Source organism: Ursus americanus, chromosome 3, assembly GCF_024610735.1.
Source record: "Ursus americanus isolate L20-20 chromosome 3, mUrsAme1.1.p, whole genome shotgun sequence".
NCBI lineage: Eukaryota > Metazoa > Chordata > Mammalia > Carnivora > Ursidae > Ursus > Ursus americanus.
This window is the reverse complement of record NC_142129.1, coordinates 46,446,959-46,467,079: the sequence shown is the minus strand read 5'-3', so window position 1 is coordinate 46,467,079 and position 20,121 is coordinate 46,446,959. Positions and strand designations below refer to the sequence as shown.

Genomic DNA, 20,121 nt, shown 5'->3' with positions numbered 1-20,121 from the left:
TTGGGGACTTGCCCCTTCCCTTCCCCTTTACCCAGGCTTGCAGTGGAAACGTCTGATAGGCCTCCCTCCAAGTCCCCTCTGGGTCCTGCCTGCACCCTTCCCCCCTTTAACTTTTTCTCTTGGAAGAGTCAGGTTCAGGGTATTTCCCAGGGCCTGACCTACACCCCCTGAGCAAAGAGACCTCATTCATGCTTAGGGAGGGGTCCTCAGTTTTGGAGAGCAGGGGCATTTAAAAAAATCCTCTTTCCCTTTCTGTGCTGATTTGGAGTGTTGACTGAAAAATGGTGCTGTTGTCTGGGGGCCGAGCCCTGGGGGATAGAAGGAGCTGGCCCCTGCGTTTGTTTGTGAATGGCTCGGAGCTTTTGATGAATTGGGAGTCTGGTACAGCTAACCTCTCGTGGGTGGTGGTTCAAGGAAAAGGCCTTTTCTTTCCGTGTCCTTTTTCCAGGGAGTTTTAGTGGATTTGTAGGCTTTAGTGAGTGACTCTTTTGTTTAATAGGAAGTTGAGAAAGGCATTAAGGACTTTTCTAGCCAATGGAAACGATTTAGTGATCCTCAAAAATACAGCTTATTTCTGTACTTCTAAAATACAAGTTTAATGATCCTTAACTGTGGTGGCCTTGTGCTGAGAGGTGGACCCGGATTTTCTTATTCTGCCCCCTTGCGAGCTCAGTATTCGCCTCTGGATTACATTAGGGACTAGGCATCAGTTTTGAGGGTTGAGCTAGTTTATGGGGATGAAATCATCTCTGTAATGTGTGTATGAATGTATACATATAAACACACACACCCCAACTTCTCAGTAAGAAAATAGGCCAAGAGAAAAAAGCTAAGTGTGTGTGTGTGTGTGTGTGTGTGTGTGTGTGTGTATGTATTAGGCTTATTCTAAATATGTTTTCTTATTGGGAAGTTGGTTAGGAGGCCAGTGTTCCCTCATAAGTGTGCTGTGAGCTGATGCTGATGGTAGCAGCAACGTGAAAACAGAATTTAGAAGCTTGTGGTGTTTTGTACTTAAATTTGGAAAAGAAAAGAAAAACATGCTCTTTTTGATGGGACTATCCTCAGCAATAATATAAAATCAACAGGCAATTATCAGGAATGAAAAGGCATCTGAGCAAGAGCCCTATTTCCACCTTGGGCCAAGGCTTTATTTTGCTTCTGTTGAGTCAACACTGCTTAAAACGGTGTGGTAAGTTAACTGGAGAGTGGGGACTGTAGGGAGCCAAACCAGGTAATTTATTTAAAAAAAAATCTAGATAGCTTCTACTAGCTTACTCATCTGTCTCTGTGGATTGAACCTGAAAGGGTATGCTTATGCTTCGTTAAAATTTCAGCAACAGCCCCCACCCCTGCTTCACTCGGAGAGGGAATGAGAATTTCACACGCTTTTTGAATATTCATAACGTTTTCGTTGGCAATGAATTTAGCCTCATCCTAAGCATAACTGTGTTCGAGTTTTTTAGAGCTCTTTGGAAAGTATAGAGAAGTGGATATGCGTTTAGTCCCTTGTGCTCATTTTCTCTAGTGTGTGCTGGCTTTGTTTTTATCATTCCGTCTTAACTGTTCTCTTCCTCTTACCTCTTATCTGTGAACCGGGTGCCATGGGCCAGGGGGCAGTGGTGCTCAGGCTATTACTCTCTCAGAAGCTGCACTATCGGTGTAGGGTCAGGAGACATGAGTACTGCACTGTGCTGTCTGCCCTGCACGTTGCAGAATATCTCACAGCCTTGCCCTCCACCTGTTAAATGCCAGTGGGGACCCCCAGGGACAGTGGGGACACTCAGGGACCGTGGCAACTAACAATGGGCCTCCCATTTTTCTGCATCCCCTTACCGGACCATGCAAAGAAATTATGCCTTCTCTGGGAAAGCAGATAAGAGCGTGTCTTTTGCTAGTATTCAGAAAGGGACCCCTATTAGAGTGATGGCAGCATCTTCAGATGACATGAGGGTTTTGCCTTCATGTGGCCTTTAAGTGACCTGCTAATGACGTCAAATGTTCACAGGCTTGACATTTGAAACATAGTGTGTTAGGAATCTGAATCACATCTCTGAGTGTAGTTTGACCTCGTATTCAGCTGACACCGGGAGATGTAGCGGGCTCCGAGCACAACTGCCGACCTGGGGAACACCTGGCTTTCTGTTGGAGTCAAGGGCAAAAGTGCCTCGTTCTGTATGATCATTCGCCAATGTCTTTTAGTAGTAAGTCAGTAATAGTAATCTTAGGATGAAATAGCCTCTTGCCGGGCCCCGCAGAAAGTAGAGAGGTCTGGCGTGACCACCAATGTATTTATATACAGTCTCACATTTTGTGGTTCAGATTCATGCACAAGAAGGAAGCTCAAGATTTCAAGTATTACATCAGCTCATACCTCAGGTGGACTAAGCCTGTAGTGTTGCTTGGAGATGCAAGGATACTTACATAGAACAGAGATACAAAGGAAACTGTTCTACCCCATAAAAATCATTTGAATGTGTGCAAAGAAAACCAACTAGAAATTTGTGATTTTCCAGACTATTTAAAAATATTTATTGTTTATAAAAAGTTTAAAAACCAATGTACCCAAAATGTCTTAAAAATTATCCTGAGGCAGAGCAGAATTATTTGGGATGCATTGTAATTCCAAAAAGGCAGATTTTACTTAGTAAAGCAAGAAAGGAGTAGAAAGAATTATACTGCTGACGTTTTTCTGATTTTCTACAGGCAAGGCGTTTTTGACTCATAGAAAAAACAGATTCAGTTTTGCATTTAATCTTTTTGCTGTTAGAGTTTTTCCTTTCAGGATTTCAGGGGGCAACTGTTTTAAATAGCAGTGGGAGACTTTCTGGAAAGGTAAAGATGACAATGTCAGCTAAACCCTGGATCACCTCTTATTCCAATTTAACTTTTTTTCCTTTTTTCTTTCGTTGCTTTTTTCTTCAGTGCGTTCATATTGGGAGCAGGTAAAAAGGAAGCATGTCTTGCGAGGTTGTCCTTAGTTAGAAATAAGTCAAGTGGTTTGGTTACATTTAATATTTCCTGAGAATCTTTATCCTAGTGTTTTGTTAACCACATGCATGCCAAATAAACTTTTTTTTTTTAGAGATGAAGTATGTCCTGCAAAAAAACAAAAACGAAAACACACACACATGAACTGTGCTCCATGGGAGCAAGAAGATGAATAGGACCTAAATACCCATTCTTGGGCACACACACACTGCAGTGGCTTATTCAGCTCTTGATGTCTAATGCCCAACATTGATGCTTAGCAAATACCTTCTGAACTATTGAACCCATAGATAGGAAAGCTGTAAGACAGGATTGTGCAAAACAGAAGTAAAAATTAGCCAGCAACTTTGAAAAGAGGCCTCATATCCAAAGAAACATATGGAAAACTTGAAAAAAAAAAAAGAAAAAAGAAAGAGGAATCTAACATATGAAAACCCAATCCCACTGGAATGTTTTTTCATACACAGTATAAACGCCACATAAATAAAACCACAAACCTCTGCAGAAGTACATGAGAGGACTTGAGCCCCCAGCACTCTCCTGGTAGGGCCTCCTTTGGGAAGTAAACCCTGGGTGAGTTTCCAGAGACAAAAGCTGCTTGGAAATCCTTCCGCCTGGGAACAGTGGACCTAGTTCGAAGGGGACTTTGGACAGTCCCTTGGCATAGAATTGTGTGAAATAATCCTAATGAAGTCTCTGGTTCAGGTTGTAAGGTTCCGAACTCTGGGGGGACAGTGGATGGTGAACATCTTTTAAGGACGGTGATTTTCTGGTTTGAATGGAAGAGTAATATGTAACTGGGGCGATATGTGTAAAGTTTAGGACTTCCTGGGGAAGAGTACTGGCTATAAACCGCCCAGGAACACACCCCAGTCTCGCCAAGTTCTGTTAACATTTTCACGTGGAAGGTATGGTCCCACTGTTGGTCTTGTTCCCTGTGTAAAATCTCTGGTTGAAAAACTTTGCAGCATTCTAGGCGTTTCAAGCTTGAGGGCTGAAATGTCACTTTAAAAGCGGGTGGGGGGGGTTAAAAAGGTCACACAGCTGCAAATAATAATAGCCCAATGAAATTCAGATTCTAGCTGCAGCCCACTTCAAGAATAACACTGAGACAGGAAACAAGCCTACTAGATCTTTTTACCAGTAAGGCTATGTAAGAACACATCTGATAAAATGTGTGTGTGTGCGTGTGTTCACGTGTGTGTGAGACAGACACACAAAGACAGAGAAAGACATATATAACAAGACAAATAGAGACACAGAGCAATAGGCACACAGAGAGTTTTTGAGAGCGAAGATACACACAAAAAAAGAGATACACAGAGAGGCAGAGAGGGTGGCAAAGACACACAAAATAATTGCTTTTCTTGAACTAAAATTCAAGGGTGTTTATTTTTCTGTTTGAAGTTATGATATTAAGGTGAGAAAACTAAAGGTATATTTGAAATAAAAGGATTTACTTTCCTGTCATTTTGAAGTTAGCTTCCGTGGATTACTTTTTCAAATGATGTGTCTTTGAATGGTCTGATTTTTCAGCGTTTTACTAAAATGGTCCTGTTTTACAGATGAGTGAATAAGGTAATGAAAGATACAATATCCCTCATAAAGAAAGAAAGCCTTACCCCCAGAATGAATATATAATTCCCTTCCAGGAGCTAGCCATGCGTTGGGAGAACCATCCGGCCTCCTTGCTGTTAAAGTAGAATCAGGCATCTTAGAATAAAATAATTTAGAGTGTGTTTTTGGTGAATTTGTTATTATCGTGTGGGCTGTTTGCCTTTCTGACCAATACATTGAGAGAAATATTTGCCTTTTTCTCCCCCAGAAACACAAAGTACAAATTTGCTATGCACTTAACTAATTTAGTTAATAAGCAACTTTCATTTCTAGAAACAAAGTCTGATCTGGACTCTCACACAGTGTGACTGACTCCAGATGCTCCTGTTTGTGAGCTGTCCTTGGCACTTTAGGAAGAATGTGTTTCCCCCTGTAGAAACCTTTCTGCAGTCTCGCAACCTCAGCAAGGTAGTGAGGTCTCTTTCACATGAGTCCTGACAAGCAGGCTCTTTCCACGTTCGTAGCAGGCCAATAAATGCTGACAGATGTTGTTAACATCATTCTTAAAATTCAAGCCCCAGCCTTCAGATCTATCATGCATTCATGGTCAGATTAACAATGTCATAGCTGATGGAGACGTATCAATATTATTATTAGTGCTCGTTTATATGTACAACTTCAGTTTGTGGCTTTGAAGTTCCCATAAATTTCCGTGTTGATAATAGTGCACGAGGATTTTCAGGTGAAAACAACATTGTTAGTGTCTTAATATTCCAAGTCCCTTATCACCGTGTGAATCTGTTTATTGTTATTGGAAGACATTTGTGCATTCAAGATGGGAGATCAGAGATTGGAGTTGGTTGGTGACTAACGATCGGTAATGGCTTCCTGTGATGTAGACAGGGAAGCAGCACTCTTGGCTGATTTCAGCAAACCGAGATGATGGAGGTTTTTTCCCTTTGAGCTCCATTGTTGCCCTTGTTTAAAATACATATTTACAGTATTTTGTGCAGACTCTCCAAGTTTTTAGTAACATTTGTTTTTTGCAATATTTGCCTTTCATGAAATGGTAATTCCAAGTATATCTCCAAAGGCCTGGCAGAGCATTTGAATGGATTGCATCAGCCATTGTGGAAGATTTCCCATTTTAGACCAGGAGGAATTTGTGGGGTCAAATGCTGAACAATGAAAGAGATTCTTGCTCATTTCAAGGCTGAGGAATCCAGTGGCAGTTGAGGGTTTGAATTGTAAATCAAGCCTGTCATCTCCTTGTCAACTAGGAAAAACCTCTACTCACTTTATGCACTATTAGGGTTTGTTATTAGGGTTTTGTGTTGTTTTCCAAAAATTTGAAGGGAAATTAGACTCGTAAGGCATTTGTTCTAAGTGAGCATTGAATCTGAGCTTTGGAAAAGAGGAACAAAAAAATAGAACTATTTAGAAACTCTTAAATGATTAGACAGTGTCTGCCACAATTATGACTGTATCTAACCAAATTTATGGGGTCACTCAGTGTTTCTCAGTGGGTGCTCTGTGGGGATCATAAGGAGCCAGCACATCGCTAATAGACCGGACTTCAGTGGCTTCACTGTCTATGGCAATATTAACAGACTGAATTTATAATGAATGAATACATTTACACGTGAAATTTAATGAAAACTAGTCTCATCTCCTTGTTCTCACCAAAAGCTGTTTCGACTCCCCCCCCGCCCCCAAACTCTGGTGAAATTTCTTCCCTGGTCATAGCCGAGAATGGGGGGAATAAGTGGTCTTCACAACCTCTTGCTTTGCTGAAAACTTGGTTCTGGGCCAAAAAGTTTGAGAACCATTGCCTTAGGAGCGGAGAAAAGGCAAGCTGTTTGGGGTGGTTTATTATGATGATTCAGGATTCATTATCCATTCCACAAATATTTATTGAACGCCTACCATGTCAGCTCGATGCAGTGGAGCCTGGGGTATGGCAATTGCCAAACAAAACTCGGTTCATTAAAATGTCCCAGCTGGTAAAACAAGAGTGGGAAATAAGAGGATGAGGCCTGACTTCTGCGGACCTAATGCAGAACAACATGGCTAAGATCATGTCTGAGTGATTTGCCCCACTTGATGGACGGTGCAAGAGTATTTGCAGGGCTTTAGTAGGAGTCTGTTGAGAGAATAGTTATTACACTATTTGCTAAGAAAGAACTCTAATAATAGGCCATAAAAATAGGCCAGTGGTCCTTCACTAATACATCAGACCAGATCGTACTAGTGGATAAAAGTAATGAAACCTGTGTGGTAGAGTGGTGCCATTTAGTGAAACTGTCACGAACACCCACACAGCAAGGAATGCGCAAGGGCGTGCTGTTTGCAGAGGGCTAAATGTGGGAACCGCAGTGCATCAAAATAAAGCAGTTGAGGTTCACACACTTATATATACACACCCACTCATCTCATACTTTATTAATCACTTAAGCCTCTTTTATTTTAGCCACTGCCATTTTACCTTAGGACTTTTATTCCAACACTATGTTGCCAAAGCATTTGGTCCATGGCATCCATAGCATATAATAAATTGATACCAATTCATTCATGTTTAAAAAATACAACAGTAAAATGACAGTAGTCACTCTGTGGAATATACCGATGACTGAAATCTAAACTACTTGAAAGCAGACTATGTGTCTCTGATGAGTCATATTCCTCTAAACAGTATGCATACGGCGAGGGCTCAATAAAACAGAGTAAATCTGTATGGCTGGAGCTTATTCTTTCTTCAAGCATCAACACCGTCGTATAATTTGGTGGTATTTGCTGCGGTTACACCTTGGTTACAGCACATGGTAACCAATAATTAAGATACAGCAGCTAATGTTGCTATCAAGCAGAGTTGTTAAACTATTACCATTAAGGTTTGCATTTATGGGGAAAGTCAGCATTTTGGTGAAGGAGGGTTTAGGGTAGAGTTGTGATTAAGGTAGAAAAATACTTTCCTCCCAAACTTACCTGGCAGGGCTTGGCTGATCTCTCTCCTCACTTTGGATTTTTAATGAATCTCTTTTAACCTTCAGTAGTGGCATTTCCAATCTTGACCACTTCTATTAATTAGACATTAATCTAATTATTATCACTAATTACTAGTTTTAGATGTACGCCATAAATGTATTTATATGGTGCTTTCCCATTTTACTGTCAGGTAATCTTAATATTGGTTAGTAATGTTACTAATCTTGGCATTCTTTTGTTACCTTAGCAACTAAGGCTCTTATGTGGTATCCAAGAAAGACCCACCTTATAGCAAATTCTCTTTTATAATAGGGAATATTTAATGTTAGAGTGCGGTTCCAGTAACACTTGCTCACAGAACCTCCCCTGCCCCACCTCCAAACACTACACACTTAAATGCAAAGACCTTTCTCCATAATTCGGGCATGTCTTACAGGCCTCCTAACCGATCAGTGTGATATAGAAATGAAGGAACTGGAGATTATATTCATTGGCTTGTTGTAAAGGAGGGGAAATTGAGGCCTGAAGCAGTTGAATGACCTGGCAGTAGTTAAGTAGATCATGGTCACAGAGACAGAAAAGTTCCAAGAAAGCATTTAAAAATTTACTAGAAAGGGGCTCCTGAGTGGCTCAGTCATTAGGCGTCTGCCTTCGCCTCAGGGCGTGATCCTGGAGTCCTGGGATCGAGCCTCACATCGGGCTCCCAGCAGAGCAGGGAGCTTCTTCCTCTCCCACTCTCCCTGCTTGTGTTCCCTCTCTCGCTGACTGTCTCTCTGTCAAATAAATAAAACCTTTAAAAAAAAATTTTTACTAGAAAAACAAGGCATATTTAATTAATGGATAACCCAATTACTCTGTTGTTTTTTTTCTGACTTGGACCAAAACCACTTTCTCACCCTTTATTTTGAGGCATAGCCGTAAGTCAGCCTTCACGGGGAGAGGAGAGATGCCCTGTGATAAGTGATGGCAAACTCAAATGAATAATGAGATTTGAGAAGTGATTTTAATGGCTCATGACTTTCCTCAGACAAGGACAAGTGCAAAGGCTTCTAAAGATATTTGTGTTTTTTGCTTATTCTAAATATAATAAAGTAATTTACACAATGTGCCTGATCCAGGAAAGCTGTAAGATTATGCTAAGTTACCGTGTTGGTAGGTGACCAGTGAGTGGGAAGTCATTCCAGACATAGAGTGGAAAGGGTAGTACTTAGTGAAAATTGTATAATGAGGAGGCAGCGTGAAGAAGAGTTTGTGTGTGTAAATTTGCTTTGTTCTGTAATATCTGACTTGGAGTGTTATCTAAGGCAAGTCTTTTTGCTTTGCATTTCAGGAAAGTGAAAGCCTGAACCTATTCCCCAAAGAAAGTCTGCTAGTGTTTGGGGGAAGGGTATAGTGACAGACAGAATAGCGTTGGGGTTTTCTGCAAGGTAATAAAGCTTCCTGGGAGGAAAGGTAACTATTTCTTGAGTAGAAGCAGGGTTCCCTCTTTCAAGGGTGAAGGTGACTTGGAATTCCTCCGGTAGCACCTACAGGCATCATTTTAAGGAAGCAAATTCCTTCCTGTGCTTCCGAGCTAGAGCCGTCGGGATAGCTCTATCTATCCCTGGATCGAGCTGTGTCCCACCAGCAGCACATGTAGCTTACTTATTTAAACTCAACTCTAAAATTGGCAAAAAAGAGGAGTATGATTTAGAAAATGGTTTAAATTGTGAAACTTAAATTTGCACATACTATTTTGTGATGTTTAAAAAATGTTTATGTAAAAAAAAAAATGTGAACTTCTCTGGTGTCATTTGAGAATGTTCCTATAATAAACACCCTTGTTTTGTCAAAAAAAATTGTTTTTTGGTACTGTGTAGGTTAGTAACCATGAAACCAATATGTATGTACTTACATCGGTGTTAGGGAGGATTGGTAAAAGTAATTTTGATTACGCTCAATTTTTGCCTAATAAACTCACCTTAGAACCTAATCCCTACATAAGAAAAGAGCACACTAGAATGTAACATGTGACTGAGACCATAGCAGAAGACTTCTCCCCACAAAGCTACCTTACTCCAGATAAGTTCTGTAGATCAGATGGGCAATGGCCTTCATCTAATATTAATTTCAAATTAGCCTGTAAAACCAAATTCACAAAATATCCAAAGTAATGTTTTCTGCATTTTCTTATTTCTGTTTATCCCTGCATGACCCGGATATTTTTTGTTGAGCCATCTGTGAATGAGTGAGATGAAAGGGAATTTAAGACCATGGCTCACCACTGGGGACATTTGCTAAGCTGGCTGCAGGGCTACTCTGCATCCTGTAGTCATCCCGAAGCTTGGCAGGGTGATCGTGGGTGAATTATTTGACCGCTGCTCAGGGTTGGTCACCACACTGGTGATAACCCTGTTTACTGCCCCTCTCTCGCTTTTCTAAGTGGCCAACTCCAAAGGACAGGTGTGAACTTTGCTTTGCCATCTTCTTGCGCGGGTGCGGTCTTACTGGGTAATAACACAGTCCAGGTGGTTTTCCAGAGGCAGAATTTCTGCTGCAACAGCCCCATGGCATTTTTCTTCAAAGTACAATAAATATGCACTCAAGCAAACAATAGGAGCTCAGACTGCAGAAAGCCTGTGAACTTCAGCAAGGCGGGACCTGTATTCGCGTTAATGTTTATCTTGTCTAATTTGGAGATTGGCATAGAAAGGGGCTCCGAGCAATTGCCTTTCTCATGTTTCTTAGGTAGAAGCAGGAGATATTCATGGATTTCTGTTTTCCTTCCTCCCTCTCCCCTGTCCTACAGATTTATGAGGAATCCAAGATGAATTTGGAGCAGGAGAGGCCGTTTGTCTGCAGTGCCCCGGGCTGCTCTCAGGTGAGTGTGGGGATCCTTTGGTCTGTTCTGCCGGGATGTAGCTGCCTTTTGACAGGGAAACAGCTCTCACTTGGCAATCATGCCTGCTGTAGGCTTTCTTTCTTCACTAAGATATTGTCAAAGCCCCCTTTACCATTACCAGTACCACCACCATCATCATCATCACTATCATCATCATCATCATCATCATCATCATCATCTTTCTCCTCATTATTATTATTTTCTACTTTGAATAGTTTGAACTACTTCCCTCACAGCCCCAGAAATACATCAGCATTAGCCATTTCCATCCTTAACTTTTCCCCTGGAAGTAAGCCAGATGCATCCTGCCCACCAGATGTTCGAGACTGTTATTTCAGAAAGGGGAGGGAGGATGCTGCTTTTACAATAGTCACTTGATACGGGGCCTTTGGATTACTGGTGAAATAGCTCACCATCAGAGCTGAATTCTATTTTGTTTTCCTCTTTGAGTACAGTAAACCTTCTATAACTTTTCTAGAACCCACAGTTTTTCCATTTATCTAAACTTTAAGAGGGGAAGTTGGCATGCTGTGCCAGATTACACCTCTTTGCCTCCAATGGCTCCCATCAAGTGGAGTTATTGTGAAGATTAGATGAGATACTACATGTGATTAGTATAAGGCCTGCACATAATAAATGCTCAATTAATGTTCACCATTGTTACTCTTATGGCTGCTATAATTACGGGCTGTGTGGCAGAATTTCCCAAGCTCGGCACCGTTAACACTTGGGCTGAGTAGTTCTTTGCTGTGAAGGGCTGTCCTGTGCATTACAGGATGTTTGGCAGCACCCCTGACCTCTACCTACTAGATCCCAGTGGCCACTTCCCAGTTGTGAAAACCAAAAGTGTCTCCAGGCATTGCTAAATGTCCCCGTGGGGGTCAGAGTGGCCCCCAGTTGAGAATGACTGCCTGATGGTTTGCGTTTTGGCTTTAACATTTTTTTTTAATCCCTTCCCTTTTGGGGGTCCCCTAATTCTAGCTCATGGTCTCCCACTCCATTTTATGTGTTTCTGTAAGCCGTCTTTTCTCCTTTTTGGAATCAGGCAGGGTATAAATAAATAATGCCACAGACATGTGGTCACTGGTGTCAGACGCTGCTAGAGCCGGGACAGTGAGAGGCTGAGCAGAGGCTGTTGGGTTTGGCAGTTGGGTTCTGGCGGGTGACCTATGAGAGAGGAGTCCGGGTGGGGGCCAGGTTGGAAGGGATTAATGAGTGAGTGGGTGGTGAGGAAGTGGAGGTGGCCAGCATAGAGGACTCTTTCAAGAGTGCTAGGTAATGATGGGAAACAGAGTGATATAATGGTAGCCTGAGAAGGAAGCAGCCCGAGAGAGGTTCTTTTTAAATGAAAGGCTAGCCAGGCGGGATTTAGTCAAGGGCAAGGAGAAGTGTGCACGCTGGATTGAAGAACCACAACTGAAGCGCCAGCCCCTAGAAGACAAGGGTGTAGAAGATCCTGTGAGGAAGAAGGGGGTGCTTATTCCTCTGAGGCAGGAAGGAATGGAAGTAGCACTATGAAGTTACAAGCAAATTCGGAGGTAGTGAAGGTTGAGGGGTGCATTTCTAATGACCTTGAACTCAGGGAAGGAGCAGCTCATTTCCTTGAGAAGGCTGAGTGAACTGGTTAGACAAAACGAGAATTGAGGATTTCCATAGTTTCTTGATTTTAAGGAAGAACTCCAAACTTTTCCCCTCAACCCCTTACAAAGCTGCACCTAAAACTTGATGTTTTTATTTAAGGTGAAAGTGTTTCTTTTCCTTGATAAGTTGTTTTAAAAATATGTGCATCTTTCATTTGAAGAGATACTAGAATTGAGGAAATGTGGTAGTTGGCTAGTGATCCCAAGGGTCTCCTGGTGGGGTTTTAGAAAATCACAGTCAAGTCTGTTGTTGTGATCATGGCATTTACCATAGTGACCTTCCAGAGCCTGGGGACCTGCATGGAGAAAAGAGGATGGCTGGGGATTGGAAAGGGGAGAAAATGTGAGTTATCAATGCTTGTGCTACACTGGCAGTGATGGAAGGATGTTTCCCCCTTTTCCCTCCTGGAAAGAAGCTCTGCTCTATTAGGAGTGGTCTACAATACCTGGGAGGTTTTTAGTTTTATAGCTCCTTATAGATTAACTTTGTCCCAGAAGTAAAGAGAAACAAGCTTCTCTTGCTCTTTCTGAGCTCACAGAGTCCATTGTTAATTTCGCTGCTCCTTTGCCCTTAACATGACCATGGTTTGAGTTCCAGTGGCCTCTCTCAGCTGTGTATCTGCCATAGACTGTACATCTTGGTTATACACAGTTTGCTTCTCTTTTCCTGCTAAATTAAAAAAGCCCCATGATATCCTGTACTGTCTCTTTGGGGAGGTATTTATAGTTAATATGACATATTATGGAAATTATTGTTATTTAGTAAGTAATCTGGTTAATATTCTATTTTAGGCTATTATTTTACGGAACCAAAAAATGGCTTACAAATACGAAAGTAGGATACTACCATGTTGTTTGTTGATTATATATATCCCACTAAAAATTATAATATGGATTTTAATGGAAAGACTAAGTAGTTTAACCTGTCTCTGAACCACACATGGTAGTGTCCCATGTTGGATGTAGTCTCTATAAGGTGTTATAAGAGCACTATAAGAGCATAGATGAAGCTGCAGCAAAACCCCACATCTTTATAAATCAGACTTCTGTATAGTTAGAACTCTGACATAATTACCATGCTTTGCAGATTCTATATGCTCCAATTTATATGATACAAATCACAACTAAGTGATATTTATTCCCAAAACTACTTTCAGAATATTCCAAACGATTTAGCCCAGTGAATTCCCTCATTCTCATGGACACAAATCTGTACTATTTGCAGAGAAGATTTCTACCACAGTATACAATGGTAATTGGAACTTTTAATGACTATCCTGAGGAACTGGGAAGCTCTGAAAGACTGTCTAAATTGTCAAAGATTCAGAAATGTTGAGCAGAGTTTATTGTCTTTTGTCGTGTTTTCATTTGACCTTGATAAAGCAGATGCCCTGCTAAATTCGGTTATTACCTACCAGCCTGAGTCAGGAGAGGCTAGGATCTGCTGCAATAACAAATCACACCAAAGCTTCAACGGCGTAAAACAACAAAGGCTTACTTCAGTTGCCCACGCATACATTTCTACGGTAATGTATGGCCGGACCTTCTTCATAACCTTTTAGAATTCAAAAATGCTCTTCATAATCCTTCAGAGATGTAGGATAATTGAGGGGTCACTATTTCTAATATTGTGAATTGGCATGTTAAAGGAGAGAAGGTCTTGCCCCAGGAATTAGGCACTGGAATGTGAGTGTCCTGTCACTTCCATTTATGACTCCATGGGTAGAACTAGTCACATGGCCCCCCACCGAGCCACAAGGGGGCCAGGAAATCCAATCCCACTGTGTGACCAGAAGCCAGACAGCTGAAAACATTTGGGAACTGCCTTTTTAATAACTGTAATATCACTCTGAAAATTAAAACTAAAGTGTTGGTTTACTACACTGTACAGAGTATGGAATACTAAAAATGATTTGTCATGTGACCATGAGTCATCTGTATACTTATAAAAGATCACATAATGAATGCAGCGTGCAAGGCTTTCATAAACAGAAACATACTATACAAATGTCACATGCACATTTGTAGGTGTTTATGTCAAACAGTTAAGCATGACATGTAATTCTTTCCCAATGTCTGACATGAATCAAAATTCTTTTCCTACTTCATGCATTTTTCCTACTTCTGGTTAATCTATAGATAACGTCTAGCATACTTACTATGCCTTAGAGTATTTTATACTATTTGATAGTATACTATTTTATACTATTATGTAGAACAGTAACTATTAGACAAAAGTTCCAAATAGTTTTGCAGAACTCCAGTGCTACTTAGGTCTAAATTCATTTTTCTATTTTGGACATGGTTTCCTCTCATATATAGGTAGAAATAAGAGAATTTACTTTGTCATGCTGCCACAGTTAGTTTCTTTGTGAATATACATGAGCGTTCATTCAAACGCTCTTATTCTTTGAAGTTACAGCATATTTCTATTGTATAGATTACTTGAACACTTTCAGCATTGTTCATTACCGTTTTCTCACTTATTCTTTAACTAAACACAAATTTAAAGTCTTCCCTTAGATGCAAACTTCTAGTTCCCAAGGAAATATCTAGTTGCCTGATGAGTCTTCACAGTTGATCATATTAAAAGACTATTTAGGAAGTAGAAGCCTTTACAAGGAATTCCCAGGGAAGGTGTAGGGAGTCAGAGATGATGGCAGGCAAAGGTCTCCTATTTCTTATTACTGTTCAGCCGGATTTTACTGCAACCTCGTTAAACCCCTGGTAAACTATAAAGGAAATAATGATGCATATATTTGGGTGCAATTCAAAGGAACATCTCAGCACATTTGCTTGCAAAAAATAATTTGGCATTTAACTTAGCATGCTTTCACAGTTTTTCAGAACTAATTTTTTGTTTTGCCTGTCACATGTGCAATGCTGAATACATCTTTTTCTTGTGATGGCAAATATATATTATAAAACTGAATGGCTCCTCTCCCCTCTCCCCCCCTCTTTTTTTTCTATTTGTCTGACAGCGCTTCCCAACAGAGGACCATCTGATGATTCATAGGCACAAGCATGAAATGACTTTGAAGTTCCCCTCAATAAAAACAGACAATATGTTATCAGGTAAGGAGCCATCAGGCAAAAAGGCTTTGGGTGAACGGATCAGCCGCATGGGAGATACTTGTTCTTACAATAGGATGATTTCCATTGGCATATTCTGTGCCTTGAAGATGTATATTTCTAAGGTACAGCAGACTTAAAATAATGGTAAGCAGAAATGTAATCAGCTAATGTGGTGTTCACTCAAATAACCAAAGAGCTGTGATTTCTCATTTTCAGGAATGTAAAATATTTATGACTGTGGAAGTTGGCTCCATATAAGTATTTTTAAAAATCACATGCCTGTAATCACTCAAGCAAAACATCTTCATTGAGCGTCTATGACGCATACTGTGCTGCTCAGAGTACCACGGGAGATGCAAAGATTGGTATACTTCCTGTTCTTGAGGACACCACAGTGTAGTGTACGTGTGAAAATGTAGCCAAACTAGACGACTGTCTAAGATATCTTTCACATGAGTATTGTAAGGAAAATGCTATGTGGCTTTAGTAGAAGGAGCTCTCTCTCTCTCCCTCTCTCACTCTCTCTTTTGTACGGAGGTGATCCGTGAAATTTTTTTAAAGATACAGTACCTGCCTCCTAAGTGGGAGATTAAATGAGATGATAATCCATGGAAACACAGCAAGTGCTCAGCACATGTGAGCAGAAATAAATAAACATTACAATTAATCCATCAAGTAATTGCCATTTCTTCCCATTTTGATAGGTGGTACAAAAACAGAGGGCAGGGTCAGGAGTGGGGAACCTTGAACTCTAGCATGGGCTCTCTGCCAGATGACCTTGAGCCACGTTAGTGAACCCTTTGGGACCTCAGTTCTTTTTTCCGTAAAATGGGAATGATTTTGTCTGTCCAGTCTACTCCACAGGCTCATTGTGATGATCCAGTGAAAGAATGTAAGTGAAAGTGTTTCCTAATCCCTGGCAGGGTAATTGAAGCATTTCCTGTTACCCTTCTTAGGCTGGAAATACTTCACTGAAGCCACTGTCTCCTTGGCATCATGAAAGAGATAATACGCCCATAAACATGCTTTAAATGATATCAGAAGAGAAATGGACTGCCCTGGCAGGCCCAGCTCATATAATTTAGCATTTCTATGGCACTTAAATTTTACAAGTATTTTATTATCCCTATTATTAGTAAATCCTGTAAGAGTTTTGTCAGGCAGGTTGTTATTACAACTCATATTTTACTGCTAGAGAAGAAGGGGCGTAGGGAGACGGAGCTGACCACACAGGCAAAGATGAGGGTCCTTGATGCTGATTCCTAGCCCCCTGACTTGCACGGCTGCTGCATTGTCAGGCTTCCGCAGTTAATATGCAGGATTGCATACTCCTGGGGACAGAGCCATCCACACGTCTTCACAAACCCGCCAGTGACTTGTTCATAGTGCAGATGTGTTGTGGCTTGGAAGAATCTCTAGTTCAAAGACAGCCTCTTTCCTTACCTCCACCACCACCTACCACCTCTTAGCCTGTTTGTTTTGATTGACCTAGTTGGCTCTTCAGAAATAGTTTTATCTTGCCTTATGTCTAGAAACAGAGTTGCAGGAACTTCAGTCTAAGAATTATGAAAGCCCAGGAGGTCAGGAAGGATGGTCTGTTCTTTTATTTTATCATTTAGTTTGTTCTATCATTTATTATGTGGTGTAACTTCATAGTTAAACAACGAGCATATATATATATATGCAAGCAGCAGGGCTATAGACTTTTGCAGTTCCCGGTATTTAAATTTATAAGTTTGCCTTTTATTTTTCCCAAATAGAATTCCGGAAATAGGCTCCTTGGTGGTAGGAGAGTGGGAGGTGGGTGTTAAATCATGTGGAGATATTACTGCTTAGTGGTTAAGTACCAGGTAGTATCTTTCAGGTACGCGGCTGGGATGGCTCTATAAGGAGCCCCATCCAAAGGTCTGAAAACAAGGATAAGGATGTGTGAACACTTCTATATGTTGCCTGTAAACAGGCTTTGATTAAGCTCTTGTAGCTTTTCAATTGTTCTTACCAGATCTTTGTTAGCTTGAGGCTATTGCTGCCAATAATTGGCAGTGCCCGGTGGAAAATAATTGAGATGAAAGTCTCTCTAATTTTATTATGTCAAACTTGGAATGGGAAAATAAAGGGAGAAATAAATATGAGGGAAAATAGCATGAATAAAATATTGGTGTATTTTCTTCTGCTTTCTCATGCTTTGTGTTGAAGCTAGTACGAGGCTATTTTTTACTCCAAATGAAATTAGGTGCTGTATTTTTAAACTTGCTATCCACCTTGCATACTTATAGTGTCAGAGAATTTTCTTGCTGGAACAGAAACAGAACTATCCAGTTCAGCTCATTACTTTGCATTTAGGGAACTGAGGTCTACTATATGTCATAGGCTAGTGTTGTCCACACTACCTTGTAATAGGCTGTCTGTTGGGTATTTTTGCTTTGTTACTTTTTTTTTTCCATGAAAGACTTCGATATGTTTATCTCAAACCTCATGTTAGTTTTAGCATATAAGATTGTGATTGCAAACGTGACTGAGGTTTTACTTGTCTTATATCTTGATTTATTTAGATTTGAATTTATCAAAGGCTCCAAAATCTACTAAAATATCTATTAGCATTTTACTTCTGAATCTACCTTAAGCTTATTTTGTGGCCTATCTTAAGGGTGAATGATTTCATACAGCTTGAGATATAGTAACAGAAGCAATAAAAATACCATAAGTTAAATCTGAAATCAGCAAGCATCAGGAGGGCAAAAGTCTTCAAGTCCCCCTTGGGCCACTTTTTTTTTTTCCAAGCAATATTCAATTACACAAAATTTCATTTCAGATGAATTGGAGTTTGACACATATTATGAAGATGAAGTATGGTAGATGTGTTCATGACTAATTTCAGGATATCTGGTTAACTTGTATTTTGGAAAATTACTTCGTCCTACATTAATTGCAGATATTACCGTCAGGGAAATTATTAAGATGCCACAGATAGACTTTTTGAAGGTAAGTGTCCAAAGAGTTGTAAGAGCTGAAACAATTTCCTAGCTTTGCCGTAAAGTCCATTTTATTTAGACCAGGTACAATTTACAACTCAAAATGATTGTAAATGATCTTTGACATGCCATAAGGCAGAGTAGTAAAAGTGACAGTCATGATGTTTTAGTAAGATGAGTCTGCTCTTATGGATAGACAGTAAAAATAAAACCTCATTCCGAAGGGACTGTACTGGTTGGGACATGAATGGGGTGGTGATGGTGGATTCCGAGGGCAAAGACATCTAGCCCTTCCCACCTTGGTTCTTCCACCCTTATGTGGTCCTCGTGGTACATTTCCAGAGTCCTGATATGATGATGGACTTGAGTCTTTCCCTTTAGCTGTTCTTGTTGTGATTGAAGATAATTTCATGGTGAGGGAAGTGGTGATATCAGAGGTTTTAGGTGCCAAGTTTAAAGGGGAACCCATTGAGGATAATATGCTTTCACAAACAGGTTGCAAAATTATTAGCTATAATGTGACAAAAGATCTGTTTCGTTTGAAAATTATGATCAAATTTTAGTATTAGAGCTAAAGAGTATGGTGTTTGGGTATATTTTAATGGTATTATGGTTAGGTATTCAGGAATTGCCACATCTTGCCCTGTCAGAAATCCCCACCCCCACTTATTTATAGAGTTCCCAGGTTCTGTACAGGAAAAAACCAGAATGGGAATCAAAGTGCAGTTTTATTTAAAGCCAGACGAGCAAATAATCTAAATGACAAGAATGTGCGTGCGTGCCTGTGTGTGTTGGGGGAGTATGGTGGAAACATTGACCTAGAAGGTGATGAATTTTGCTTCATGAAAAGGAAGTGAAGTTCAAGAGTGTTGCACACCTTTCCTCAAAAGGTAAAACCAGTCAGCATCTCAGATGGGAAGCCTGAGAAGGAGATGCATGAAACCATGCCTTCCAATGCCTAGTAATTCACACCAGACATCACAGCCCAATTAATGCTGAAGGCAGCTGGTGTGTGCTTGGAGGGAAATGAGGGCAGGCACCAGCCGAGGTGTGGGAAGAGAGGCTGAAGTTGTCCCTCCACCCGCACTTATTCATTCATTCAACAAACACTTACCGAGCGTCTGCGAAGATCCTTGTGCTAGGTGCTGGGGTTGCTGCACTGACCAAGACAAATGAGGTCGCTCTTGCATGGAACTTACTATACTCTACCAGAGGTGGGAACGTAGAGATAATCCAGAACACCCCTCCCCCCAGATTAGTAAACAAGAACATATGAGTTAGTGACAAGTGCTCTGATGAAGATGAACATGACAATGTGCAACAAGTGGCCAGCGAGCTGCTAAAGGAGGTCAGAAAAGTCCCGTCCGCATTAGTGCCATTTTAGCCAAGACCTGATGCTCAGCACTGTGGCCTCAAATGTCCTTTCTTCCTGTCTGGAATACGGTGGGGCCGAAAGTGGTGACACCCCACCACCAGATGTGGGGCAGCTGACATGCAGAAGAGGGGTGGAGAGACGGGCTTCCTCATTCCATCTTCCTACTCCCATCTGACGCAGAGCACCTACCACAAATGACAACATAGTCCCTCAGAACCCAATTGTGTCCCTGGATCAAGTCTAGAATTAGGGACCATCTCTAGTTCCAGGCTCTAAGCAAGAATGTTGTTCAGTGGAGTAGAACTTTGGTCTCCAAGAGATTGATCATGATTAATCAGATAACCTCAGAACCCAGAGCCATTGCTTATGGCTGTTTGCTACAAACCTACTTAATAATCCATGGACACTTTATTTTTTAATTGTTTTATCATTTTTTATTGTTTTAGAGAGAGAGGGCAGGGAGGGGCAGAGGAGAAGGAGAGAGAGCCCCGGACACAGGGCTTGATCTCACAACCTGAGATCATGACCTGAGCTGAAACTGAGTTGGATACTTAACCAGCGGAGCCACCCAGAGGCCCCTAATCCGTGGGCATTTTAAAGGGGAAGTCAGAGAAAAGGTGACATAGCTCACTCCACTTTCTCTTTGGA

The 20,121-nt window shown here is 40.9% G+C and overlaps 1 protein-coding gene across 4 annotated transcripts in view; it reads left to right on the top strand.

Annotated features, from left to right (window-relative positions):
• The window catches only part of CREB5 (cAMP responsive element binding protein 5), a 394,423-nt gene that overhangs the window by 60,566 nt on the left and 313,736 nt on the right, over positions 1 to 20,121 (top strand). For all 4 annotated transcript variants that reach the window (XM_045792960.2, XM_087860952.1, XM_045792959.2 and 1 more), the window contains 2 exons: positions 10,319 to 10,390; positions 15,033 to 15,126. In XM_045792960.2, coding sequence (XP_045648916.1) covers positions 10,337 to 10,390; positions 15,033 to 15,126 — 148 coding nt within the window. In that variant the 5' untranslated portion in view covers positions 10,319 to 10,336. The remainder of the gene's footprint in view (positions 1 to 10,318; positions 10,391 to 15,032; positions 15,127 to 20,121) is intronic.